The sequence below is a fragment of the Corylus avellana genome, chromosome 3 (genome assembly GCF_965113065.1).
Source record: "Corylus avellana chromosome 3, dhCorAvel1.hap1.2, whole genome shotgun sequence".
Lineage (NCBI taxonomy): Eukaryota > Viridiplantae > Streptophyta > Magnoliopsida > Fagales > Betulaceae > Corylus > Corylus avellana.
The window spans coordinates 28,391,673-28,415,638 of NC_142492.1; the positions used below are offsets into that span (position 1 = coordinate 28,391,673).

The 23,966-nt window shown below is 37.0% G+C and overlaps 2 protein-coding genes across 2 annotated transcripts; one reads left to right on the plus strand and one right to left on the minus strand.

Annotated features, from left to right (window-relative positions):
* Nucleotides 1–9,714: 9,714 nt before the first annotated feature.
* LOC132174043 (uncharacterized) lies at nucleotides 9,715–12,617 on the plus strand. The gene is made up of 2 exons (XM_059585756.2): nucleotides 9,715–10,176; nucleotides 11,601–12,617. Exons 1-2 carry the CDS (start codon nucleotides 9,715–9,717, stop codon nucleotides 12,615–12,617), a joined length of 1,479 nt encoding a protein of 492 aa, XP_059441739.2.
* Nucleotides 12,618–21,031: 8,414 nt separating this feature from the next.
* On the minus strand, nucleotides 21,032–22,243 carry LOC132175776 (small heat shock protein, chloroplastic). The gene is made up of 2 exons (XM_059587828.2): nucleotides 21,864–22,243; nucleotides 21,032–21,740 (listed from the first exon to the last, which is right to left on the minus strand). The coding sequence occupies exons 1-2, from the start codon at nucleotides 22,078–22,080 to the stop codon at nucleotides 21,319–21,321; spliced, it is 639 nt and encodes a 212-aa protein (XP_059443811.2). The 5' UTR covers nucleotides 22,081–22,243; the 3' UTR covers nucleotides 21,032–21,318.
* Nucleotides 22,244–23,966: the final 1,723 nt, after the last annotated feature.

Below are 23,966 nucleotides of genomic sequence, written 5' to 3' on the forward strand. Positions count from 1 at the left end.
GATGATGATTATAAGAAAGAAAAAAGATGATAAACCCTCCTACATGTTGCCCTAAGATGCATCAAAAGAAGTACAAAGAAAAGTACAAGAGATGAGATAAATGTTTATGAAATGAGGGCACATGTATGGAGGAGAGTATTTTTGGCCCCAAGATAAGATAAGATGAGAGTTCGGTACCGATACTCGGATGGAGGCGAAACCACTGAAGGAGGCTATGCCAGAAGGTGGTATTCCATCAACTAGACCGTTGAGTGCACCAAGAAAGAGTTAATTGACGGTCGGGCATGGCTGTGGCCACAGTTCAGTGCCATGGTCACAAGGACCCGCAACCCTCGTGCACAGGGGTAATAGTGTACATGGGCCTTATTATGAGAAAATGATACTATATTTTCAACGATGATATGCTATGATGATTTACAGAGATTATTTATAATAATGCATTATGATGATGATTTATAAAGATGATTTACAACGATGATCTATTACTAGATGTAATAGTATGTATATGTTACGGGAGATGCAACCGTACATACAGATATTATTATGGCTAGAATTATATTTATTTGCGAAAATGATTTTCAAAACTGAGAACAAGGAGTAAAACTATTTATGGTTGTGGATTTTACTTGCTGGGCCCCCTTTGGGCTCATTCAGTTTTATTTCTTGTTTTCAGGTAAAAAGGATGCTGGAATAGGAGGCCGGAATGGGGTGGGAATAATTATTAATTTTCAAAGTCTTTTCATATAAGTTATTGTAATGATATGATATTCCGCAACTAAAGTTTAATGTTTTCTAATTCCGCTTGTAATAAAATCTCTTGAAAAAAATGTTTTACGCATTTATTGTATCTTTTAAAATCAAGTACTCTGATAGACCTTATAGATCTTTGCAAGAATTTTTGTTGAAAAAGAAGAAAAGTGGCAAACTCAGCCTTAACGGGCTGGGGGTGTTACAACCATGGCCCACCCAGGTCCCCCCCTCCCTCCGTCTCTGTATATATATATATAACGGGTGGGCACTAGCCCATCAGCCCAATGAAGTAAAGATGGAATATAAGTGTAGTATTTAGCATTAGTCTTTCGTTTTATACACAAGTTGTGACTCACGAGCGTCAAGCCCCCCGCCGTATCTAGAGAGGTATATTTCAATATCTAAAGATGATATAAGACAAGAATTATGCAACTGATTGACAATATTTTTAAGAATAATGTTATAAACCACATTTTTATTTCATAAGTATCCTATAATGTTGATATAACAGTTCAACCAACAATTGGATTAGTCTTTATTAAAAAATAAAAATAATCTAAGGGTTAGCTAAACTAATCACATATAAAATAATTGTGGGATAAAAATATAGTTTATAACACTACTCTTTTTAAAAACAAGTCGAAAGAACTCGATAATCACAACAACCTTCAAATCCTGCCAACACACCCCAGACCAATTTTAGTCTGCCTTTGATATGATGCATAGTAACTTAGTAAGGTGGAAAAATGCAGCATGAGGGGAAAATACCATCTATCATCTAGAATGCCTAGATGGAAGACCACTGTGTGTCGGTGGAGAATCGGAGATGTTTAAGTTAGTAAAATATTTTAGAAAAAATGCAATGAAGAATACAAGTGAGCTTGTAATTATAAAATGTGTTCCCTCTAACCATCTGCCAGGTGTCGTGGTCCCATTGGAGATGTTCATTAATAGAATATACCATGCTTTCCTTGTAAAATTCTTGCCCAAATAAATTCCATGCCGAGAATAAAAGAGGCAGTTGATGAGAGGTGAGGATGAGCACCTATGAAATTCTCTTTGGGCCTTGGGCCTTAGTCCAATGGGCCTGTATTATGATGATAAAGCAATAATTAAAAATAAAATGAATTGTTTGGGAAGTTGCATATTTTTATTACTTATAAATATGCAAGTGAGCAGAACAAAAATAATATGATGTTTTTAATCATCTTCTCCACTTATTTTCTCTAGAATGTTAAGTTGAGTCCCAAAAAAGAATAGATGATAAGATTCATATCAAACAAAAGGGCGTAAAAAGGAAGCAATTCAAGGTCTCACCGCTGAAGATATAATGAATCTCAAGTTCAATATATATATATATATAGTTCATAGAATTGCTACAAATATAGTTGAAAAGAAGGACAATTATGTTGAGAATGAAAACGAGGAGCCAACTTTGTTATCGATTTATAAGAATTGGCAGTATCTTGACAATACAGCAAGCAATCATATGTGTTAAAAAAAAAAAAAAAAAAAAAACATTGTAGCTCAGTGAATCCATAAACATAATTATTACTTTTTTGAAACTTTTCCAAGGTTTTGATAAAATCGCCTCTAACGCCTGAAAACCTTGGACGGAAGACTTCGAGGTTTCAAAATTCAATCTCTAGGAAGGCCCGATCTCAAGGGTGACTGCACCAGGTTCGAACAAGGCTGAATCACATTGTTTCACAAGATCTTACTAAGAAACCCGCTCACAACTAGGTTCTAAGATGGTTTAAATGCGGTGATAATCAGGCTGTATCCAAGACACTCTATCACAACGACAGTCGTACTCCGTTTGAATGCTGCATGTTGAAAGTTATAAAATCCTAGTTGCGAGACTTATTCTTGTTCAAAAGCAGTAGCCTCAGCGTTATTTCTTAATAGACTTATTCATTAACCCTTAGTTTTCTCAAAGACTATACAAGCAGAATAAGGCTATGAGCCATGATTTTCATAAGACCCTATGGCCATTATTTGGGTTCTTGGAGACTAACTTTATTCTCTAACCTCTCCTTGATTATAGAGTCACTATAAAAAAATTACCATTTTCTGACCGGGTAAACAGTACATAATTTTTGCCACTTCAAGAAATATTTTTTTGACATAGCAAAAAATAGCGCGTCAGAATTTTCTGAAGTGCTATTTTTTAGCACGTTAGAAAATTCTGACGTGCTAATTATTGACATGTCACAAAAAAATGGGGGGAATTTTGAACTTTTTCCCACTTATTATTTCCCCTCAACTTTTTTCCTCTTCTTATTCTTTCCCTCTTCATTTGTTTCCCCACACTCTCTCTCTCCTCTCTCAATCTCCCTTCTCTGCACGGCAACTCCCTGTAGAGGAAGAAGAAAAAGAAAAGGTGAAGAGAAAAAATTGAGAAGCAGCAGATGGAAGAAAGCAGAAGAAGAAAAGGAGAAAAGAAGAAGAAAAAGAAAGGGAGAAAGAAGAAGAAGATCAGAAGCAGAAGATAAAAATTAAATAAAAAATAAAAAATAAAAAAATAAAAATAAAAAGGAGAAGAGAAGAAGAAGAAGAAGGAGAAGATAAGAAGATTTTTTTGGGTTTTTGAAGATTTGTTGGGTTTTTAATTTTTTTGATTTGGGTCTTTGATTTTTTGAAGATTTTTTCGGTTTGGGTTTGAGTTTTTGAAAATGGAGATAAAAAAGAAGAGACAGAGAGTGAGAAAATGAAGAAAAGTGAGAGCTGGCCGGCCGGAGAAAATAAGAGAGAAAGAGAAAATTAAGAAAAGAAGAGAGGCCAGTGCCGTACGTGCAAAGAAATTACAAAATAAATAAATAAATTAATAAATTTTTTAATTGAAAAAAAAGATTCCATAAATTTTTTGTAAAAAAAATTATTATTTTTAATTAATTTTTAAATTTCCTGACGTGTCAGTTAAATTGACACGTCTAACACATCAGAAAATTTTCTGATGTGTCAAAATTGACACGTTAGAAAATTCCGACTTGCTATGTACCTGACATTCAACATACGTCAGAAATGCCACATCATAAAACTTCAGTGAGAAAAAAATTATTTTTTTGTAGTGAGTATCTCCACCAAGAGTTTTTTCAATTTAACTATTCAAAACACAACCCTTTTTTTTAGCTACTAGTTTTTCACTACACATTCCAACAGAATATTTATTTTAACTATCTATCCTAATTAAATATTATTTTATTATTTTTTGTTATTTTCTTTTCTTTTCCCATAGAGAGAACGAGAAGGAGAAAGAAAAGATTAAAAAAATAGAAAGAAAGATAAAATATAATAAATTATTACTTACAAGTTGCTACAGTAACTTTCAAATATGAAAATATACTATAACAATTGTTAGGAAAAGTTTTATTTTACAAGGACTGCTGGAGCAAAAAAATAAGGCATAGTAGCTAAATTTAGCTAAAAAACTAATTTACAATAACTGCTGGAGATGCTCTTAAACTACATATATCAAACTTTCAGCCACTAAAGTTTCAAGTTGAAGAGAAAGCTTTATAGAAGAAATGCCAAAGAAAGCTTTGTTAGCTACAATTCAAGCTTTTACTACAAATATTTTGTAAGTATAAACTAATTGTAATTTTTATTCTATAGTACGTAGACACGTTTTAGGAATTGGCTGTCCTCGATTAACAATTTTTAATAGTGGTAACCATTGAACAAATCAAACTCGGCCCATGGTAACCATTGTATTAATATAACAAATTAAACTCCGCCCATGGTAACCATTGAACACATGCTTTATGTACGTACCAATGGTCTTATTAACAATTTTTATTTGATCATCGTGAAAATGATAGGTTGAGCTAAAATTGAATTAAGTTTTTTTTTAATCAAATAAGGGAAAAGGATTGCAGCCCACTCATGATCCAAAAGGAAGAGAGAGTGGGAAATTTTATGAAAATAAAAATGGGTGGACAACCCAAACAACAGCCCCAAACCAACCAGAATTTAGTTTATTAAGCCTAATTAAACAATAGTGAAAGTGGGGATCCTATCACAAACAATTGACTTTAGAATCTCATGAAGCTTGAAAATATTTTCAAAGAACACTTGGGCTATCAAAGTAGCCCAACAGGGTTGACTAATGGGCAGGAAGTGCCCATCTTTGGACAGCCCATCCACTGCCGCATAAATAGTGGATTTCCCTTTAAAAGTTGGAAGCTAATCAATAATATCTCATTGAAATATGAAAATTTCTATTTGTTACTGCTTTTTGCCAAAAGTAATGGCGTACGTGTGAACCTCACTTGTATTGTTTTTTTGCATGTCTTTTTAACATTATTTTTATTCAATACGTCGTTTTGGATTTTTTTTTTTCTTTTAAAAAGTGGTTAAAAACTGTTTTATTAACCACTAATCGCCAATTATTAAATAGGGGGTTGTGGTTCGCAGTTTTAGCAGTAACCGTCTTTTCACCCCTAAAAATATGGAAGGAAAATTGCATATATATAATCCTATTATATATATATATATATATAATGGGATTGAATAAACTTTAATGGGGTAAGTGGTAACTTTAAAAAGGGGCCTAATTGTTATCATCAACCAAAACCCAAAATAAAAATAATAATAATAATAAAAACCAAAACACAAACCCAATATAAACGCATACGACTTTGCCTGAGAAGTTTCCCATGGTGGACAATGGCAAGCGTTCCCAACTTTATTTGATTGATCATAATCCCCATTTTTCCCAACATTAATTTCTTGGCACGTGGAAGACAAAAAGATAAAACACAAATGTCATGGTTTCCCACACTGATGTCACGTACGGCAACCATGTCGAAACTTCTGGGTTGAAGCAGCTCAATCTGCATTTCTAAACCAAAAAGCCATTGGCTCTGTTTGGCAATGGAGTGGGCCGGACTGGACTCAAAATTTTAAAATTTTTTTTCTTAAAATTAACTTTAATATTCTTATTTTTTACATTACATCAATTACTTTTTATTATTATTCAAATAAAAAATGAGAAAAATACATTTTACCCCCTGAACTATCCATCTATTTACACTTTGATCTCCCATGTTTAAAAAGTGACATTTGTCCCCAAACTTTCAAATGGTTATAATTCGATCATTCTGACTTTTTTTTTTTTTTTAAATGCCCCTATCCCAAGTTTAAAATAATAATAATAATAATAATAATAAATAATAAAAATTAAGGGGTGTCCGGTTTGGGGTAGCCGGCCACCTCTTAATTTTTAATTTTTAATTTGTTTTTCTTAACTTGACTACTCTAGAGCAAGAAGGAATAGGATCCTCTTCAGAAGCCGGTTTGGGGTGGCCGAAGCCACCCCAGCCCCTAACTGGGTGGTCCGGCCACCCCCAATGGGGTGGCCAGCCACCCCTTAATATTTTATAATTTTTTTTATTTAAATTTAAAATAATATTTTATTATTATTTTAGTTAGTGAACATGTGTCCTATTTGTGGCTTAAAAATTTTTAAGAAGAAATTCTATCCATAAACTGGATATTCTCCAATCCATTTTAGATTGAAGAGAATCATATTCCTTCTTGCTTTGAGTAGCCAAGGGAACCAATAAACTGCCAAGAAACCACATTATGATTCGCATGAATGTCATAGGTAGGTTGTCAAGATGAACAACTAGAATGATTTTATTGATTAATTCCAATATTTTAATAGACCAAGAATACCTATAGAAGATATGAGAATCAGCTTGGAAATTTTATAAAAAAAATTATTTTTTGGGGGGCCACCTTAAGGCTTGGGGGGTCACAAGCCTTCCCAAGCCATAAGGTGGTTCTGCCCCTAACTCCAAGGATCAATCTCCTTTAGGATGGATTATTTTTTATTATTATTTTTTTTTTAAGAGAGAGAGAGAGAGAAAAGTCACAAGAGTATTTTGAAGAAATATAATTAATGCTTTAAAATCTAGATATATTTTTAAATGGTACCGTTTTCCACTATTGAAAATTAGGTTTAAAAAATATATTAAAACTTAAAAATTATAAAAAAATAATAATAATTAAAAAGCTAAAAATATTTTTTTTTTTTTAAAAAGGGTGGCCAATTGGCGAAGGGGGTGGTTCCATGGCCGGTTTGAGGGTGGACAAACTACCTTCATAGCCTATAGGGGTGGTCTGGCATTTTGGTCACCCCCTACGGCCGCAAGGGGTGGCCGAAACCATTCTCAGGCCCGGAGCACCCCCCAAAACCCAAACCTTTTTGTTTTTGTTTTTATTTTTTTTTTTGGCCTTTTGGAGGTGGCTGGAGTCATCCCCTTGGCCAAAAATGGGGTGGCTTGCCACCCCCTTGGCCAACCGGCCGCCCCTTTTTTTTTTAAAAAAAAATATATTTTTAGCTTTTTAATTATTAATATTTTATAATTTTTTAAGTCTTAATATATTTTTTATTATTAATTTTTTAAACCTAATTTTAAACCGTGGAAAACCATACGTACTACAACATGCATGCGGTAGTGCAAGGCAGACCCTTTTTAAACATATTTTATATTTTAAAAACAGTTTTATTTTTCGAGGTGTTACAGCGAGAGTAAGAAAGTTCAAAGAATGCGCTTATGTTACACACAAACATGGATCAATAGTTCTTATTAAGCCGTGAACCCATTGTTTTTCACCTGTAAAACTGTTCAATTTTACAGAAGCGATCATTGTAGGCAAAGAGCTTACTAAGATAATAGATTGCCATATGTGGCATTTTGTTTGATGAAAATGTTTAGTCTTTCTGTCTGTATTGAATTTACAATATTTTATATATAGTGTATTCAGTTTAAAGCTTTGGAGTTCGGTGTAATTTATAAAAGTGAGTTTATGGTTTCAAAAAGAAAAAAATAAATATATGCAGTTCTCACTGTGTGAATCAAAAGAGTATTGTAGTAATGCCACGTGAAATATACGATTATTCCGCTTAGCGGCTTTATTTAAGCTAGAGCATTAGATAAGTTCATAACAACTCTCTTAAAGACAAATTTTTATGTGGCTATCCACCTCAATTCTCTATTGTTGCTATTGTATTGACTATTGAGTGACCACAATAATAACTTCATCGCCGCCTCCTCCAAATGGTTGCCCCTAATGGAAGCCTCCGTCCGGGAGGCACCCTGCCCGCCTTGTTGTCAATCTAGCTATCTTCAACGGATGCTCTTCTCTCATTCTTGAAGGTGAGACATTCTTGACTATTTTAGCCATTAACAAAGCTCGCATCTTCATTAAATGGCCAGACTATGGCCTTGCACTCCCACTTCTAAATGTGCAAATTTCTGTTTACACCAAATTATTAAATGAGCGGCTTCCCACTTCACTCCATCGTTATCCAATGAAATTAAGAGGAGAAGGACCGTAGCAATTTCCTTTCCCCTTTTATTGAATAGAAAAAACCAAGAAGAAAAAACACGTTTTGGTTGGCCCCTAAAACACACATGTGGGACAGGCTGCTACATGATAAGTTGTTTTGGTATTTCTCAGTTCTCACAACGCGTCGTTTGGATGAACTTGACGTCATTGGTGAATTAGCAATGATGTAGACACTATTTTAGTATATCTTTAGCATTTTCTCTATTGAGCATTTTGCCTAGTTACTGGCTTATTGGACGAATTAACACCCCTGCCTAATACTCAAATTGCAAAAAATGGTACTTCATTTCATACAAGTTTTAGGATTGCAGAAATATGTAGGGCTGAAATAGCAGGTGGTTAGTGGTTAACCGTTTTAACCGCTAACAGCTTTCGAAGGCGGTAAAAAAAAATCGCTAACCGTCTAGACGGTGTGATTAGCGGTTTTAAAATTTGAAAAAACCCTAACCGCTAACTGCTATATATATATATATATATATATATATATATATATATATATATATATACACGTTTTGAATTTTTTTTTTCTATTTTTTTCTTTTAAAAAGTGGTTAAAAACTATTTTATTAACCACTAACTAATTATTAAATACGGGGTTATGGTTCACAGTTTTAGAAGAAACCGTCTTTTCACCCCTAAAAGTATGGAAGGAAAATTGCATATATATACTGATGATAACAATTAGGACCGTTTTTAAAGTTACCACTTACCCCATTAAAGTTTTTAAAGTTTATATATATATATATATATATATATATATATAATGGGATTGAATAAACTTTAATGGGGTAAGTGGCAACTTTAAAAACGGTCCTAATTGTTATCATCAGCCAAAACCCAAAATAAAAAATAATAATAAAAACCAAAACACAAACCCAATATAAACGCATACGACTTTGCCTTAAAAAGACTTTAAAGAGAAGTTTCCCATGGTGGACAAGAGCAACCGTTCCCAACTTTATTTGATTAATCATAATCCCCATTTTTCCCAACATTAATTTCTTGGCAAGTGGAAGACAAAAAGATAAAACACAAAAGTCATGGTTTCCCACACCGATGTCACGTACAGCAACCATGTCGAAACTTCTGGGTTGAAGCAGCTCAATCTACATTTCTAAACCAAAAAACCATGGCCAAGTGTGCGTCGGACTGGAGTCGACTCAAAATCTCAAATTTTTTTTCTCAAAATCAATTCCAACATTCTTACTTTTTACATCACATCAATCACTTTTTATTATTATTTAAATAAAAAAATCATTTCAAAATAAAATTTTTCACTTTTTTATAAAAAACATTCTTACTTATTTATTTATTTATTTATTTTTTTCATCAATCAAATTCTGTTACAGTTTCGACTCACTTCCTACTCGCAAGATGACCATAAAACATTCAAGGAAGGTCCCAGGAAGATGATAATTTGACAATGATCACATCACCATCACACGCACGTGTACAGAAGATTCTCTCTTGCCTCAATTTCTTTATCATTTTCAAATCATCTAAAGACACCATTGACAAAACTCCCTATATATACGTGTCTTCATCAACACAACTTCTTCATTCGCAGGTTGTTTCTCTCTCTCTCTCTCTCTCAAAGGAATTGAAATGGATTCTAGGCTTGTAGAGGCAATAAAGGCAAACGACACGTCGACATTGATAAGCTTATTTCAAGCAAACGAAGGAATTATTGAGCAGAGAACAGCCGACGCCATGGACACAGCATTGCACCTCGCTTGCATTGAAGGGCACAGGGAGATAGTCAGGATTCTCCTGATGCATGACGTGGCTCTGGCTTTGCAATATAACAGCAATGGGTGCACCCCACTGCACATGGCATCAATGAATGGCAAAGTTTCGGTGCTTGAAGAGTTTGTGCTGCTCGCTTGGGCGTCGTTTTACCATGCCACGAGTGAGGGCCATACAGTCTTTCACCTTGCTGTGATACATGGGCAGTACCAGGCCCTTGTGTATTTGGTGCATACCTGCAACGGTACAAATCTCATTCACTGCCAAGATCATCATGGTAACACCTGTTTACATCTTGCAGTTTCTGGAGGCCGCCATCAGGTGAGAAAAAATTAAGGAAAACTTCACTAAGTACTTTCAAACTTCCACCCGTTTTGAAATACCCTCCCTGAACTTCAAAATCTCTTAATTTAGTCTCCTATACTTTCAATTGCTTTCAATTTGGACCCCTCCGTCAGATTTTAAACGTCACATGACGTTTATACCCCTGACTTTTGTATAAAATTTCAACTTTTAAAACGTTTTTTAATTAAAAAACAAAAAAAAAAAAACAAAAATCAGGAATATTTTGGTCTTTTTTTGAATTTTTAACGGGTAAAATTAACGGAAGGGTTCAAATTGAGAGCAATTGAAAATTCATGGAACTAAATTGAGAGATTTTGAAGTTCAGGTGGATATTTCAAAACGGGTGAAAATTTGGGGATCCTTAATGAAGTTTTCCAAAAAAATTAATGTTTTTTCAAACCTCTGCGTTTCTGCAATCATAACTTATAATTTTGGGGAAACTTCAGTTTAACCCCCCTGAACTTTTACGTAATTTGACAAACTCTCAAACTTTCAAATCTCTCACTTAATTTGGACCCTTAAACTTTCAATTTCTCTCAATGTGGACCCCTCCGTTAATTTTAGCCGTTAAAAATACAAAAAAATACCAAAATATCCTTGATTTTCGTTTTTTTTTTTAAATTAAAAAAAAAACATTTTGGAATTTAAGGGTAAAGTTGGAATTTTATACAAAATTCAGAGGTATAAACGTCATGTAACGTTTAAAATATGACGGAGGGGTCCAAATTGAGAGAAATTGAAAGTTCAAGGGTCCAAAGTGAGAGATTTGAAAGTTTGAGGGTTTGTCAAATTGTGTGAAAGTTCAGAGAGCTAAACTGAAGTTTCTTCTATAACTTTTAATTTTTACAATGTCAATACAGCAAGAAATTTCTCACTTTAAAAGAGAATTTTTTGAGATACTAACCCTGTAAAATTAAAAGTTTGAGGTTTTGACGGCAAAATCGCTGATGGTCACGGGTGCAAGCGAATTTTTCTTTTTTAAGACTAGGAACACTAGATAAAGAGTGTTTGACAAACCCTTTTCCACCATTTTCCGTTTAATACTGTAGCTGACGTGGATTGATGTGAAAAAAAAGTAAGAATGTTTAGTATAAAAGTGAAAAAGTTATATTTTTAGTAATTTGTTTTTATTTTTTATTTGAAGAATAATAAAAAGTAAATTATGTAATATAAAAATAAAAATGTAAAAATGTTTTGATTTTGATTTGTTTTGGAAAAATGAATCGTGAATAGTGTGAGGGAACTGGAAGGGGTTTCCATAGTGCGATGATTTGGAAATTTACTTTTTTTGGAATTTCACGGAAATTTACTTTTTTGGGAATTTCATGCATGTTGGTTTCCCTGTGTTACTGTCTGAATCTTTCTTCACAGATACGTTACTAATTTCACGTTTGTTTCAGATGGCAGAGTTCTTGATCAACAAAACAAAAGTGGAGATTAATTCTCGGAACTTCAAAGGACTCACAGCACTTGACATCCTCGACCAGGCCAAGAACAGCAGAGAGAATCGGCGTCTTGAAGCCACGTTTGTTAAAGCTGGTGGCAGAAGAAGTATCGAACTCTTATCCCGCTCGCCGGAAGTAGAAAGATTCACCAGTCACGGTGGCATAAATGGTGGATTGGAGATCTCCATTATGAATGAATTTGTTTCTTCTGGTTACAAGAACTCGCCGGCCGGAATCAGCCCCGGAACTAGCTCTAGAACTTCATCGCCACAGCAGCAAGTTTGGGAGACATTCCCAGCCAATCTGCAACAACACAAACGTGTTAAGAAAAGGCACCGGGAAAGGATAGGTGAGTTTCACAATGGCCACCGAAATAGGCAGGGTGAAATATACATGGAAGCTTTACAAAATGCTAGGAACACCATAATACTAGTTGCCATTTTGATTGCAACGGTTACTTTCTCTGCTGGAATCAGTCCTCCTCATGGCGGCGTTGATGACCGAGATGGAAGAAGGAATGGGACGGCAGGGGGCCGAATAACTGCTTTCAAGGTCTTTGAGGTGAGCAACAACATTGCATTGTTCACCTCTCTCTCCATAGTAATCGTTCTTGTCAGCATCATCCCTTTCAGAAGAAAGGCACAGATGGCACTGCTGACGGTTGCTCACAAGGTCATGTGGGTGTCAGTTGCATTCATGGCGACAGCTTATGTTGCAGCCACATGGGTGGTCATGCCGCAGGATGATGAGGGGACATATATGTTGTTTGTGATGCTAATAGTAGTAAGCTGTGGCTCCTTGGGAGTGATTTTTATTGGTCTAGCTGTGAAGTTGGTTGAGCATTGGCTGAGGAAAATGAAGTGGAGAAAACAGACAAGGGATGGAGGGGCAAGAGTCGTTGCAGATCCTGACATGGAAAGTCAAAACTCAGATGTTGAGAGCTCATACTTGCAAGGATATCACTCATACTGACTGTTTGCTAAGGAATATTGCAAGTGAATTTTATTGCTTGGTATCTTTATGAAAGAATTTGGTAGGTTTAATTTTCTCCATCTCAGGTTCTAGAGGGGCTGAGCTTCTTAGTATATAGGATTTCCTTACAAATTGTTTTGTTCTTTATGTCTTTTCCTTTCTACTTATTATTCTGTGGTTTAATGTATATCCCCAAATTTTCCGTAAATCTTCATGTATCTAGTATTTATATAACACAAAGACACCAATATAACCCACTCTACTCAAATATATAATTTCTTTTTCATGTTTATCATACTCAACCAGAACCAACAGATTTGAATCAATCTAAACTAATTTATTTGATGTTTAACTAAATAACAATATACATGGTAATAATAAGAATACAAGAGATTCATAATAGTACACAAACACAAGTTAAATGCATTCTCACATCAGTACTGAAAGAATTTGAGAAGCACTGACTTGGTTAACTTACCAAAACAGTGTGTAGAGTTCTCATTTATAACCAAAATTCTACGGAGTTCTCATTACTTGCACCATAGATCTTCATGGGCAGTACCATAAACCGAAATCAGCAACTATAACACCTCCTCATCACAAATTATTCACAAATCAATTCCCATCAAACACTAAGGTTATGTTTGGCAATGGAATGGACTTAGAAAGTTAATCGGTACTGTAGCAGATTTGATTGATGTGAGAGAAAAAAGTAAGAATATTTTGTATAAAAAAGTGAAAAAAAAATTTGTTTTGTAGTAATTTTTTTATTTGAATAGTAATAAAAAAATGATTGATTTGATGTAAAAAGTAAGAATGTTAGAGTTAATTTTGAGAGAAAAAGTGTAAATTTTTTTTTTGGGGGTTTTGGGTCATGTGTCCTCTTTCCAGTCCAGCCTTTTGCCAAACATAACCTAAGTTTTTACTCAATACTCGGTGGGGTTTCGGTTTCTCACTACCAATTTTCCAACATCCACCAAAATCCTCTTCTGGGTATACGAACAAGAGTCCTAATTTTTCATTAATTGAAACAAAATATAGAGAAGATGCAAGTTCTTGAGAGAGGAAATCAATGTATACCGTAACGGAGGATAAGAGTCACGAATAGAAAAGAGAATTTTTCCTAAAATCAACCAAAACATTCTATGGGTTTATTTTTTATTTTATTTTATTTTTTTTCCTCTTAATGCATGTTGTTGTTACCGTGCACAATAATTGATGAACAATATAGAAACGAAAAGAGAGAGAGAGTCGAAACACAGATTTAACGTGATTCGGCAATTTTCCTACATCCACAGATAGGTGGCTGTATTTTTTATACTTAATGATTCAGGGTTACAGCATACTTATATATAGGAAAAACCCTAAACCCTACTTGTACTGACGTACTAAGAAAATCCTCAAAATCTGTGTTTTGACACTGCCTATCTAGAAGTTGTTCAAGACAAAAAAAAATGGTGTGTTGTTTTGGATGAAGAAGTGCAACCACAAGGTTATGAGGTGGAAGGTAAGGAGATGAAAGTGTACCAGTTAACAAAGGCTCTTTATGACTTAAAGCAAGCACCAAGGGCTTGGTATGATCGAATTAATGGTCATTTTGAGCAACATGGGTACCAAAGGAGTGAAAGTGAGCCAACCTTGTACGTCAAAACAAGAAGGGCTAGTGAGGTACTTATTGTGTGTCTTTATGTAGATGATCTTATTTATACCGGTAATTGTGTTGCCAAGGTAACTCATTTTAAGATTTTTGGTTGCATTGCCTATGTTTATGTTCCTTCTCAAAAGAGGCACAAACTTGTAGATAATAGGCTTCGTTTGGCAACGGGGTTTTACCTAGATACTGTTCACTTTTTGTCCAGTTGTCTAGCAAAGTAAGAATTTTCAACTTAAATATGAGGGAAATTTGACCATATTGTCCTTGTCTTTCTCTTCACATTTTTTGTGTTTTTTTTTTCCATGGAAATCCCCAAAACACGAAACAGGTGTCTCCCCCTCCCCCCCTGCTGCGCTCCGTCTTTCACCCATCCACAGGAGTCTTTCTCTTCACACTTTTTGTGTTTTTTTTTTTCCATGGAAATCCCCAAAACACGAAACAGGTGTCTCCCCCTCCCCCCTTGCTGCGCTCCGTTTTTCACCCATCCACAGGAGTCTTTCTCTTCACACTTTTTGTGTTTTTTTTTTCCATGGAAATCCCCAAAACACGAAACAGGTGTCTCCCCCTCCCCCCCCTGTTGCGCTCCGTCTTTCACCCATCCACAGTACGTTCTGCCGGTGTAGCTAGACGCCGGAATCGGTGGGCAAGACCTCCTGTAGCACCCCAGATTTTTAAAGTCTTATTTTAGAGATATTAAATTGATGCTATGATTATATTAATATTCATATTAGGTAATGGCATTTACTTTGAGGTTGAGATATTTATTGATGATATTAGGTAATAATATTTATTCTTGAGGAACTTATTAGATCTTATGAATATTATTGGAATGAATATTGATTTGAGGTTATTATATCATGATGATGATTTTATATTGATTATTTTATTGGGAGATTTAAGAGATATGATAATTGATGATTGATTGGTATAATTTGGAGTATGATTGTAATAATTGGTGATATAATAGGATAGTAAATGGTAGGTATAAGGATGGTAGAATAAGAAGGTAGAATAGTATAGGGTTGGTGAAATAGTATAGGGTTGGTAGAATAGTATAGGGTTGGTGGAATAGTATAGGGTTGGTGAAATAGTATAGGGTTGGTGGAATAGTATAGGGTTGGTGAAATAGTATAGGGTTGGTGAAATAGTATTTGATTTTCTCCTATAAATAGAGCTCTTCTCCTTCAGAATTTTCACAACTCATCTCCTCTCCCATCTCTTGCATATATTCTTCCTTCTTCCGCTTTTTACTCGGTCTTTCTTCTTTCTAAGAGTGTTTACTCAGAACAGAGAGAGAAAGGGCGAGACCAAGCGCTACAAGAAAGAAAGAACACAAGAGAAACCGAGAGTGAGATGGGAAATTTAAGACAGAGAGCTGAAGAGGAAGAAAGAGAGTTTAGGCGAGAGAGAGAGAGAGAGAGAGAGAAAGTCAGTGAAGGGATTGTTATGGGTATGGACCAACTGCAGCAGAACGGGTTTCAAGTAATTACCTTTGATGATCCATTCATGTAATCCACTGTAAGTATTCTTACTTACTGAGTATGATATTGATATCCAATAATACGGATTTTTGTGGTTTTATAACTTGTCTAGCATTTTGCTATATATGATTCAACAATGATTTATATTGTCGGAAATCAATTGACTCACTACTTCACAGTTTTTTTGTAGTGCTTGCAGGAATGGAAAATCAAGGTAATTATGCAGTTGTGATTAGAGATTCATATCGAGATGTACAGAGATTCCAAGTTGGTTAAGTTTTGTCTAGAGTTTAGACTGACGGATAGATTTGTATAAATGCCTTGTACGACATAGCTTTGGGTATTTTTGTATAAAGAAAAGTATTTTAACAGTATTTTTTGATCATTACAGTTTTTCCGCTATATGAGATCAGATCGTTACACCTCCAGCCACGGCTCCACGCATAAGATCATGATCGAAGGTTATGCATATAGATTTTTGGCTTGTGTACTGCATATAGATTTTGCCTTGTTTGGTTAGATAGAAAAAATGAAAGAAAATTAGAGAAATAAAGGAATTGATTTTGACTCACATCTCACTGAAGCGGGGCAGTCTTCGGTGGGTTTTGGCGAAAATGGTGATACCCAGTTGGAGATTTTTTCCGAGGGAGTTGAGATTCCTGGGGTTTTAGATAGGGATACCCAGTTGGATAGTTCTGCCTCTGGGGATGACGTTTTTGGGGACTCAAAGCAATCTGTTCATGCTCAGTGGGATAGTTTTGCCACTGAGGGTGAAAATAGTGATGCACACGCTGTACGTAGTAATCTTAAGAAGAAAGACGCTCTCTGTTACTTTGTAAGGGTTTTTATTGATTTTTTGGTTGATCCTTTCATGGTAACATGACTGGCGTAGGCCTGGGTGAGGCTTAATTGCAATGAATGTATGGATGATCCTCTCCTCACCCCCCAATCGACTTCCGGGGTAGGTGGGTGTCGCCTATGAAGAGGTTGGCGTCAAGGTGTGGCTGGAGGATGAAGATTTGGGGGTGGGGGTGAAAGTGCGACAGGCTCGCAGGGGAGATTGTGTGAGGGAGAAGCGTTCATGCACTGGGAAAAAGGGGAAAAAAACAAAGGTTGGGGGTAGAGTTCGTGCCTGGAAAAAAAAGGGGAAGAAAACGAAGGTTGGGGGCAGAGTTCGTGTGCTGGGAAAAAAAAGGGGGAAGAAAACGAAGGACAAGAGTGTAATTTCATAAATGGAAGACTGATGGGTTATGTTTACAAAACACTATTATCGAGAATGTACAGTGTCTAGGCTGACTCCTCCCTGTTGCCAAACACCACCATAGTGTGAAGTGCATATTTATGAGTTATAGCATGGATACTAAAGGATATCGGTGTTATGATCCTCTCACAAAAAAACTAATTGTTAGTCATGATGTTTTGTTTGATGAGAAAAATGCTTGGAATTGGAATGAGCAACAACATTTTCCTTTGACAATCCAAGAGGATGATAACTTGGTGGATGAGATAGTGGAGCATGAAGGTAAAAGCTGCCCATCTAATCCTTAAAGTCCTTTCACACCTAGAAACAGCCCATCTAGCTCTTCAGGTTCTTCATCTTTCTCTTCACCTGAACCACCACCGAGAAAGGTGATTGAAGGACTTGAGAGAGATATATGAGCAGGTTGAAAGATGTCATTTTACACAGGTAAATGAGCCAAGAAACTTTCTAGAAGCTGTTCAAGACAAAAAATGGTGTGTTGCTATGGATGAAGAAATTACAGCTTTGGAGAAAAACAAGACATGGGAGCTTGTGGATTTGCCAAATGGAAGAGAAGTTGTTGGGTTGAAGTGGATCTACAAGATTAAGTACAAATCAAATGGCACCATTCAGAAGTACAAGGCTCGACTAGTTGCAAAAGGTTACATGCAGCATGAAGGTATTGATTTTGAAAAAACTTTTGCTCCAGTAGCTAGATTTGATACCATTAGAACAGTTTTAGCTGTAGCTGCTAACCATAAATGGAGTGTATATCAATTTGATGTCAAATCAGCATTTTTAAATGGTGTTTTGGATGAAGAAGTGTTTGTTTCAGCAACAACAAGGTTATGAGGCGGAAGGTAAGGAGATGAAAGTGTACCGGTTAACAAAGGCTCTTTATGGCTTAAAGCAAGCACCAAGGGCCTGGTATGATCGAATTAATGGTCATTTTGAGCAACATGGGTACCAAAGGAGTGAAAGTGAGCCAACCTTGTATGTCAAAACAAGAAGGGCTAGTGAGGTACTTATTGTGTGTCTTTATATAGATGATCTTATTTACACCAGTAATTGTGTTGCTTTGGTGGAGGAATTCAAAAGAATTATGATAAGTGAGTTTGAAATGACAGATCTTGGCTTGATGAGTTATTTTCTTGGGTTGAAAGTAAAGCAATGTGATGAAGGAATTTATATGTCTCAAAAGAAGTATGCAAGTGATCTTCTTGGGAAGTTTGGAATGCATGATTGCAACCCAATGACGACCCCTATGAATACCAATCAGAAATTCAGTTTGAATGACGGAGAAGAAAAGGTTGATGCTGGTGATTATCGAAGTTTTGTTGGAAGTTTATTGTATTTAACAAATAGTAGGCCAGATATAATGTATGCTACAAGTTTTTTGTCAAGATTCATGCAAAGTCCGAGCAAGCTTCTGATGTAGACCAAAGTGTATGGGACTTCATGAAGAAGACGGGAATGGATAAGTGTGTGAAGACGCCCCAGAAGATGGCGACACGATCTCAGACTCGCATAGCAAAAGTAGTCCCTGGAACTGCGATCGATCGCACCCTGATTGCGATCGAGCGCAGTTCCCCTGTTTTGGAGAATGGAGTTCCTGGAACTGCGACCGATAGCCCCTGTTTCGGCGATCAATCGCATGATTGAGCGCACCTCGTCTCTGGAAGTGCGATCGAGCACACTCGGGGCGCCTATGTTTCTTTTCCGCATTTATTTCGCTGTAAAACAATTTTCTTTCCTTGTTTTGTTGGGATTAGGGTTTTGAAAGTCCCTATTCCGTATTTTAGTAGTATTAGGAGTATTGGAGGCTATAAATACATGCTTATAGCCTCTAGCAAACTTAGTTTATGATTGTTATTTGGTTTTATCAATAAGAATACTCAGAGTTGAGTTTCTTCATTACTTTTCCTTAAATTCATAGATAGCATCTATTGATTTGAGAAGGTTTCTTTGATTCTTGTGATAGTCTCACAATCTTAGGAATAATTATCCCTTCTACTTACTGTTTTTCTTGTTCATTACTATCCATCGCTGCATCAGTTGGTATCAGAGCCCAAGTTTCTTTCCATGGCACCAAACACAAGAGGAGGAAGGGGTAACTACTATGCAAATTTGGAGAACGTGTATGAACGTGAAGAATCAGTTCGTGGAGAACAAGCGGCGGCACAATGGCAACTTATGGAGGACACAATTGCAGAATTGAGGGCGCAACTTGCAGCCGCCAATATTCGATTGGCCAATCTGGAGTTCCACCGTGAGCGTCGCCACCAACCCTCACCGCCCGGCTCAGATGGGGAAGATGAACAAGGTACGGAGAATGAAGCTGGGAACCCTTTTGCAAGGCACCGAGAACATGGCCACCAACCCCGTGTACAAGCCCATGCCAATCGATGGGAGAGCGAATTCAAACTCGATATTCCACAATTCCACGGGGGTCTTCAACCCGAGGAATTTTTGGATTAGGTAGCGGCAATTGGAGAAATTCTTGATTTCAAGGGGGTGCCCGAAGATCGACGAGTTTCTTTGGTAGCAACCAAGTTCCGAGGGAAAGCAGCGGCATGGTGGCAACAATTGAAGCAATCAAGAGAGCAGCAAGGCAAGAAGAAAATCGACAGGTGGGAGAAACTGTTGAAGCATATGCGACCGGCCTTTTTACCATACAATTATACCCGAACCATGTATCAAAAGCTACAAAATTTGAGCCAAGGATCGAAGTCCGTGGATGAATATACAGAAAAATTTTACAAGTACCTCACTCGGGTGGATCTAGCCGAAACAAATGACCAATTAGTGTCATGCTACATTGGAGGTTTACGCCAACAAATTCAAGATTCCCTCAACCTCTTTGATCCCCCTAATGTGTCCGAAGCCCACCAAAGAGCACTATTGCTAGAGAGGACAGCATCTAGAGGGTCCTTTGGAGGATTTGGTCGAGGACCCGAGGGCAGCACAAACCGGTCAACTGGGCCTTTCACGGCGCGCACAACCACTACCACCCCAAACCAAGGCCGTACCCCAACCACCATGGGGTCACCGCCCCGAGTTGCAACATCCAATGGGCCTAAATGTTTCAAGTGTGCCGAACCGGGCCACCGCATGGTGGATTGTCGCAAAGGAGAAAAGTATGGTAAGGGGTTACTCATCGACTCGGGAGATGCCTTTGAAGAGCAGGGCGATGAGGATGAGCACGAAGCACTATTTGACGACTATGGTGACGTGGAAGAGGAATTTGTTACCGGAGATAACTGCCCTCTATTAATGCTTAGAAGGGTGTGTTTTACACCTCGGAAGGTGGAGAGCGACGATAGCCAGCGCCATAATTTGTTTCAGACAACATGCATAATTAGGGGCAAAGGGTGCAAGCTTGTCATTGATGGGGGCAGTTGTGAGAACGTAGTAGCGGAGGAAGCGGTCCGGAAATTGGGTCTTGGGACGGAGAAACACCCTGCACCATATCGTTTGGAGTGGCTTAAGAAAGGAAACGAGGTAATAGTATCCAAACGTTGCCTTGTGAATTTTTCAATTGGAAATAAGTATAAAGATGAAACATGGTGTGATGTGGTGGCCATGGATGCATGCCATTTATTACTCGGACGGCCATGACAATATGATCGGAATGCTCATCATGACTGGAGGAAGAACACCTACAGCTTTTTGGTGGATAATGTCAAACTTACTCTCCTTCCAAACCCAAATGAAGATTCCAAACCTTCAAAAGGGGCAAGTCAAACATTGCTAGCTAAGCATGAGTTCATTAAGGAGATGCTCGATTCGGATTGTGTGTATCTATTATATGGCAAGGAGTGTGGTTCTACAAAGGTAGTTCCAGCTGCTGTCACGAGTTTGGTAGAAGAATTTTCCGATGTGTTCCCGGTTGAGTTACCCACAGAGCTTCCAATCTCTGCTAACCCCCACCACAAATTACGTTAATTGCCCAATCAAATGCTAACACTCATCTCATTCATGCGAATTGAATTGCATAACTTAAGCCTTATAAATGTTAGAATCCCTACTTAAGGAAATGCTCAGAGAAATTATCTTTTTACCTCTTCTTTTTTTTCAAATCATCTGCTTAAGTATCAGCTAATTGATAATTGAGCCATATAAAGGGTCAATTACAAAACTTCACAAGACTCCTATTTATTCACCAAAATGACATTTTACCCACTTAGACCAAGTTACAACCGACCAAAAAAAACATTAAAAAAAAAAAACACAAAAAGACTCAAAACAGAGCACAAGCACTCTCCCATTACAGCATTAAAAACAGAGCAAAAACAGAGCACAAGCACTCTACCATCACAGCATTACTCACTCAACCTTCACTTGGAAGATATCCTTCCTCTCCTCCTCCTTCACCTTCGGCACCACCACCTTCAGAACCCCATTCTTCATCTCCGCCCTCACCGCGTCCAGCTTGTACAGATTCGGAGGCAAATCGAGCCTGCTTGAGTACCTTCTCATTCCTTCCTCGCCCTCCTCCGCTTCTTTCTCCCCCTCACCTTTAATAATCAGAGTGCTCTGCTCCACCCCCACCTTCACGTTTTCTTTCCCCACCCCGGGCATGTCCATTCGAATGTACAGAGCGTTTTCGTCCTCCTTCACATCCCACCCTCGCATCGACCCGGCTCCCAATCCTTGTGACGCTGCCACAAATGGGTTCTCCATGAACTGGTCCATGAGGTTCAGAACTTGGCTCAGGCTCCTCGTCCGAGAAAATGGGTCCAACACATCTGCAATTTCATTTTCAAATTTCAAACCAAGAGTGAGCGGAAAACCAAATATAGAAGAAAGAAAAAAAATTTGACAAACCATAATTCAAGAGACAATAAACGTAGAACTGAGAGAACAACTACCAGAGAAGAAGCCGGGGCCACGGCGGTTAGCGATGGAGCGGTCGGAGCGGCGGTCGACATCTACGGACCGTGCGTCCTCGTCGAAGCCGGAGAGCTGGGCGTTGGTGTTGAAAGAGCGAGAAAGAGAGGGAGCCATGGAAGCGGAGCGGCTTGGGTTGACGAGCCTGGCGAAGAGGGTTGGGGCGGTGAGCCTTCTGATAGCAATAGACGACGCCATTGCAGGAATTGCAGGTATTGTAGGAAGAGTTATGGAGTTTTGTTATCTGCTTTTTTCTGGGTTTTGAAAAGGAGGGGCTTGGGGGTTTATATGAAGGAGGAAGACGTGGAGAAGGGGAAAGATCCGGGGAGACTCGAGAGGAGTGTAGAAAGTTCCAGAGCTGAGGGATGAAGAAGCTTCTAGAATCTCTGAGATGAAAGCTATCCATGGTACGGAAGCGTTTCATTTATTAAAATAATAATAATAATATTTTTTTTAATAATAATAATAATTAATAGAGAATAACTTCTATAAGGTCTTTGCACAAATTAATATATTTGTACCCTCTAATGAGGACTTGACAAATCAGCAAGGAACACTTTAAGCAAAATAAACAAAAACACTATATTTTTATATTTATATTTCTCATATTTATTAAAAGTAAAAAACCTAAAAAACTTATTTTCCACTTTTCCTATTCATCTACCCAAACCTGTCACCAGCCAACGCCGGTCAGCCCAGACAACGCTGGCCAGCCCAGGCAATGCTGGACAGCCACGACGCCGCCCATGACACTCCTCCACACCAGTTATCTCTCTCTGTCACCAAGCGCCGAGCATATTGCAAAAACAAAAATTTCTTTGCCTTTTGTGTTATCTTTCTAAAGTCACCATTTTTGGTTGCCTTATATTTGCTTTCTGCTGATTCATTGATCAGCAATGGACTTGAGCATATTACTAACCTTGGTACTTCTTTCAATGTTCGTGCTTTCAGCTTTCTTCTTGTTGCATTCATGGGCTTCACCAAAAAAAATGAGGGCTGATCGGAGTCGTGGCTGATGGGCGTGGATGGTAGGTTTGGGTAGATGAATAAGAAAAGTGGGAAATAGGTTTTTTTAGGGTTTCTATTTTTAAGAATATGAATTTAAAAATCTAGTTTTTTTGTTTATTTTGCTTAAGCTGTTCCACGCTGACATGGCAAGCCCTCATTGGAGGGCACAAAGATGTTAATTTGTACCAAGACCTTATAGAAGTTATTCTCTAATTAATAACCTTCAAAACTTCAATTTCTATCTCACAATTATTGACAATGACAATTTTAACCCCCTCTTAAATCAATTATTGTAAAAACAAAATATAACATGTTACACAACCATTTTTTTTTTTTTACAAATTCAATAGATCAATTATTAAATTTGTGAATTCATGTAAACCTCACATAAATTCAATAGTTGAATTCATCATCCGTTCACTATTGACAATAGAGCGGTAATTCTATGGGATGTGTACTTCTTTTTTATTTATAGAAATGATAAAAATCATTTTTCATCTCATTTTAAATCCATCTCCGTGTAGTGAATTGCTAAATCTATCATTGAATTTGTGTGCAACTCACATGAATTCACAAATCCAATGGATATTTTCATCATTTGATGGAACATTGACAACTTTTTAAAAATTTGAGAGGAAGGACATTGCCCAATCAAAAATTTGTGTGAGACACTATCAATTGGATAGTAATTTGAAGAGAATAAGTGAACTTTTTTCCTTTTTTGCCAAATAGAGTACTGGAGTTATATTAGACATGTTCCAAGGTAGGTGATGCTAACATCTCTACATTCCTAGCACTTACTAAAAATCGTGGTTTTTTTTTTTTTTTTTTTTTTTTGAAGAGTTACTCCCCATTAGGGCCGTAAATAAACTAGTTTGTTCGACAACTCACTCAATAACTGTTTGGTTTAGCTCGACCCAAGCTCAAGCTCTATACTATAGAAACCCGATTGATTAGTAAATGATACATACCTGACTCGGTCAAGAAAACTCGGTAAGGGCTCGCAAGCTCATTTCATTTAAAGCTCGACCAGCTCGTTTACTCGACTCGTTAGATCACTCTTATATTTTGTATAT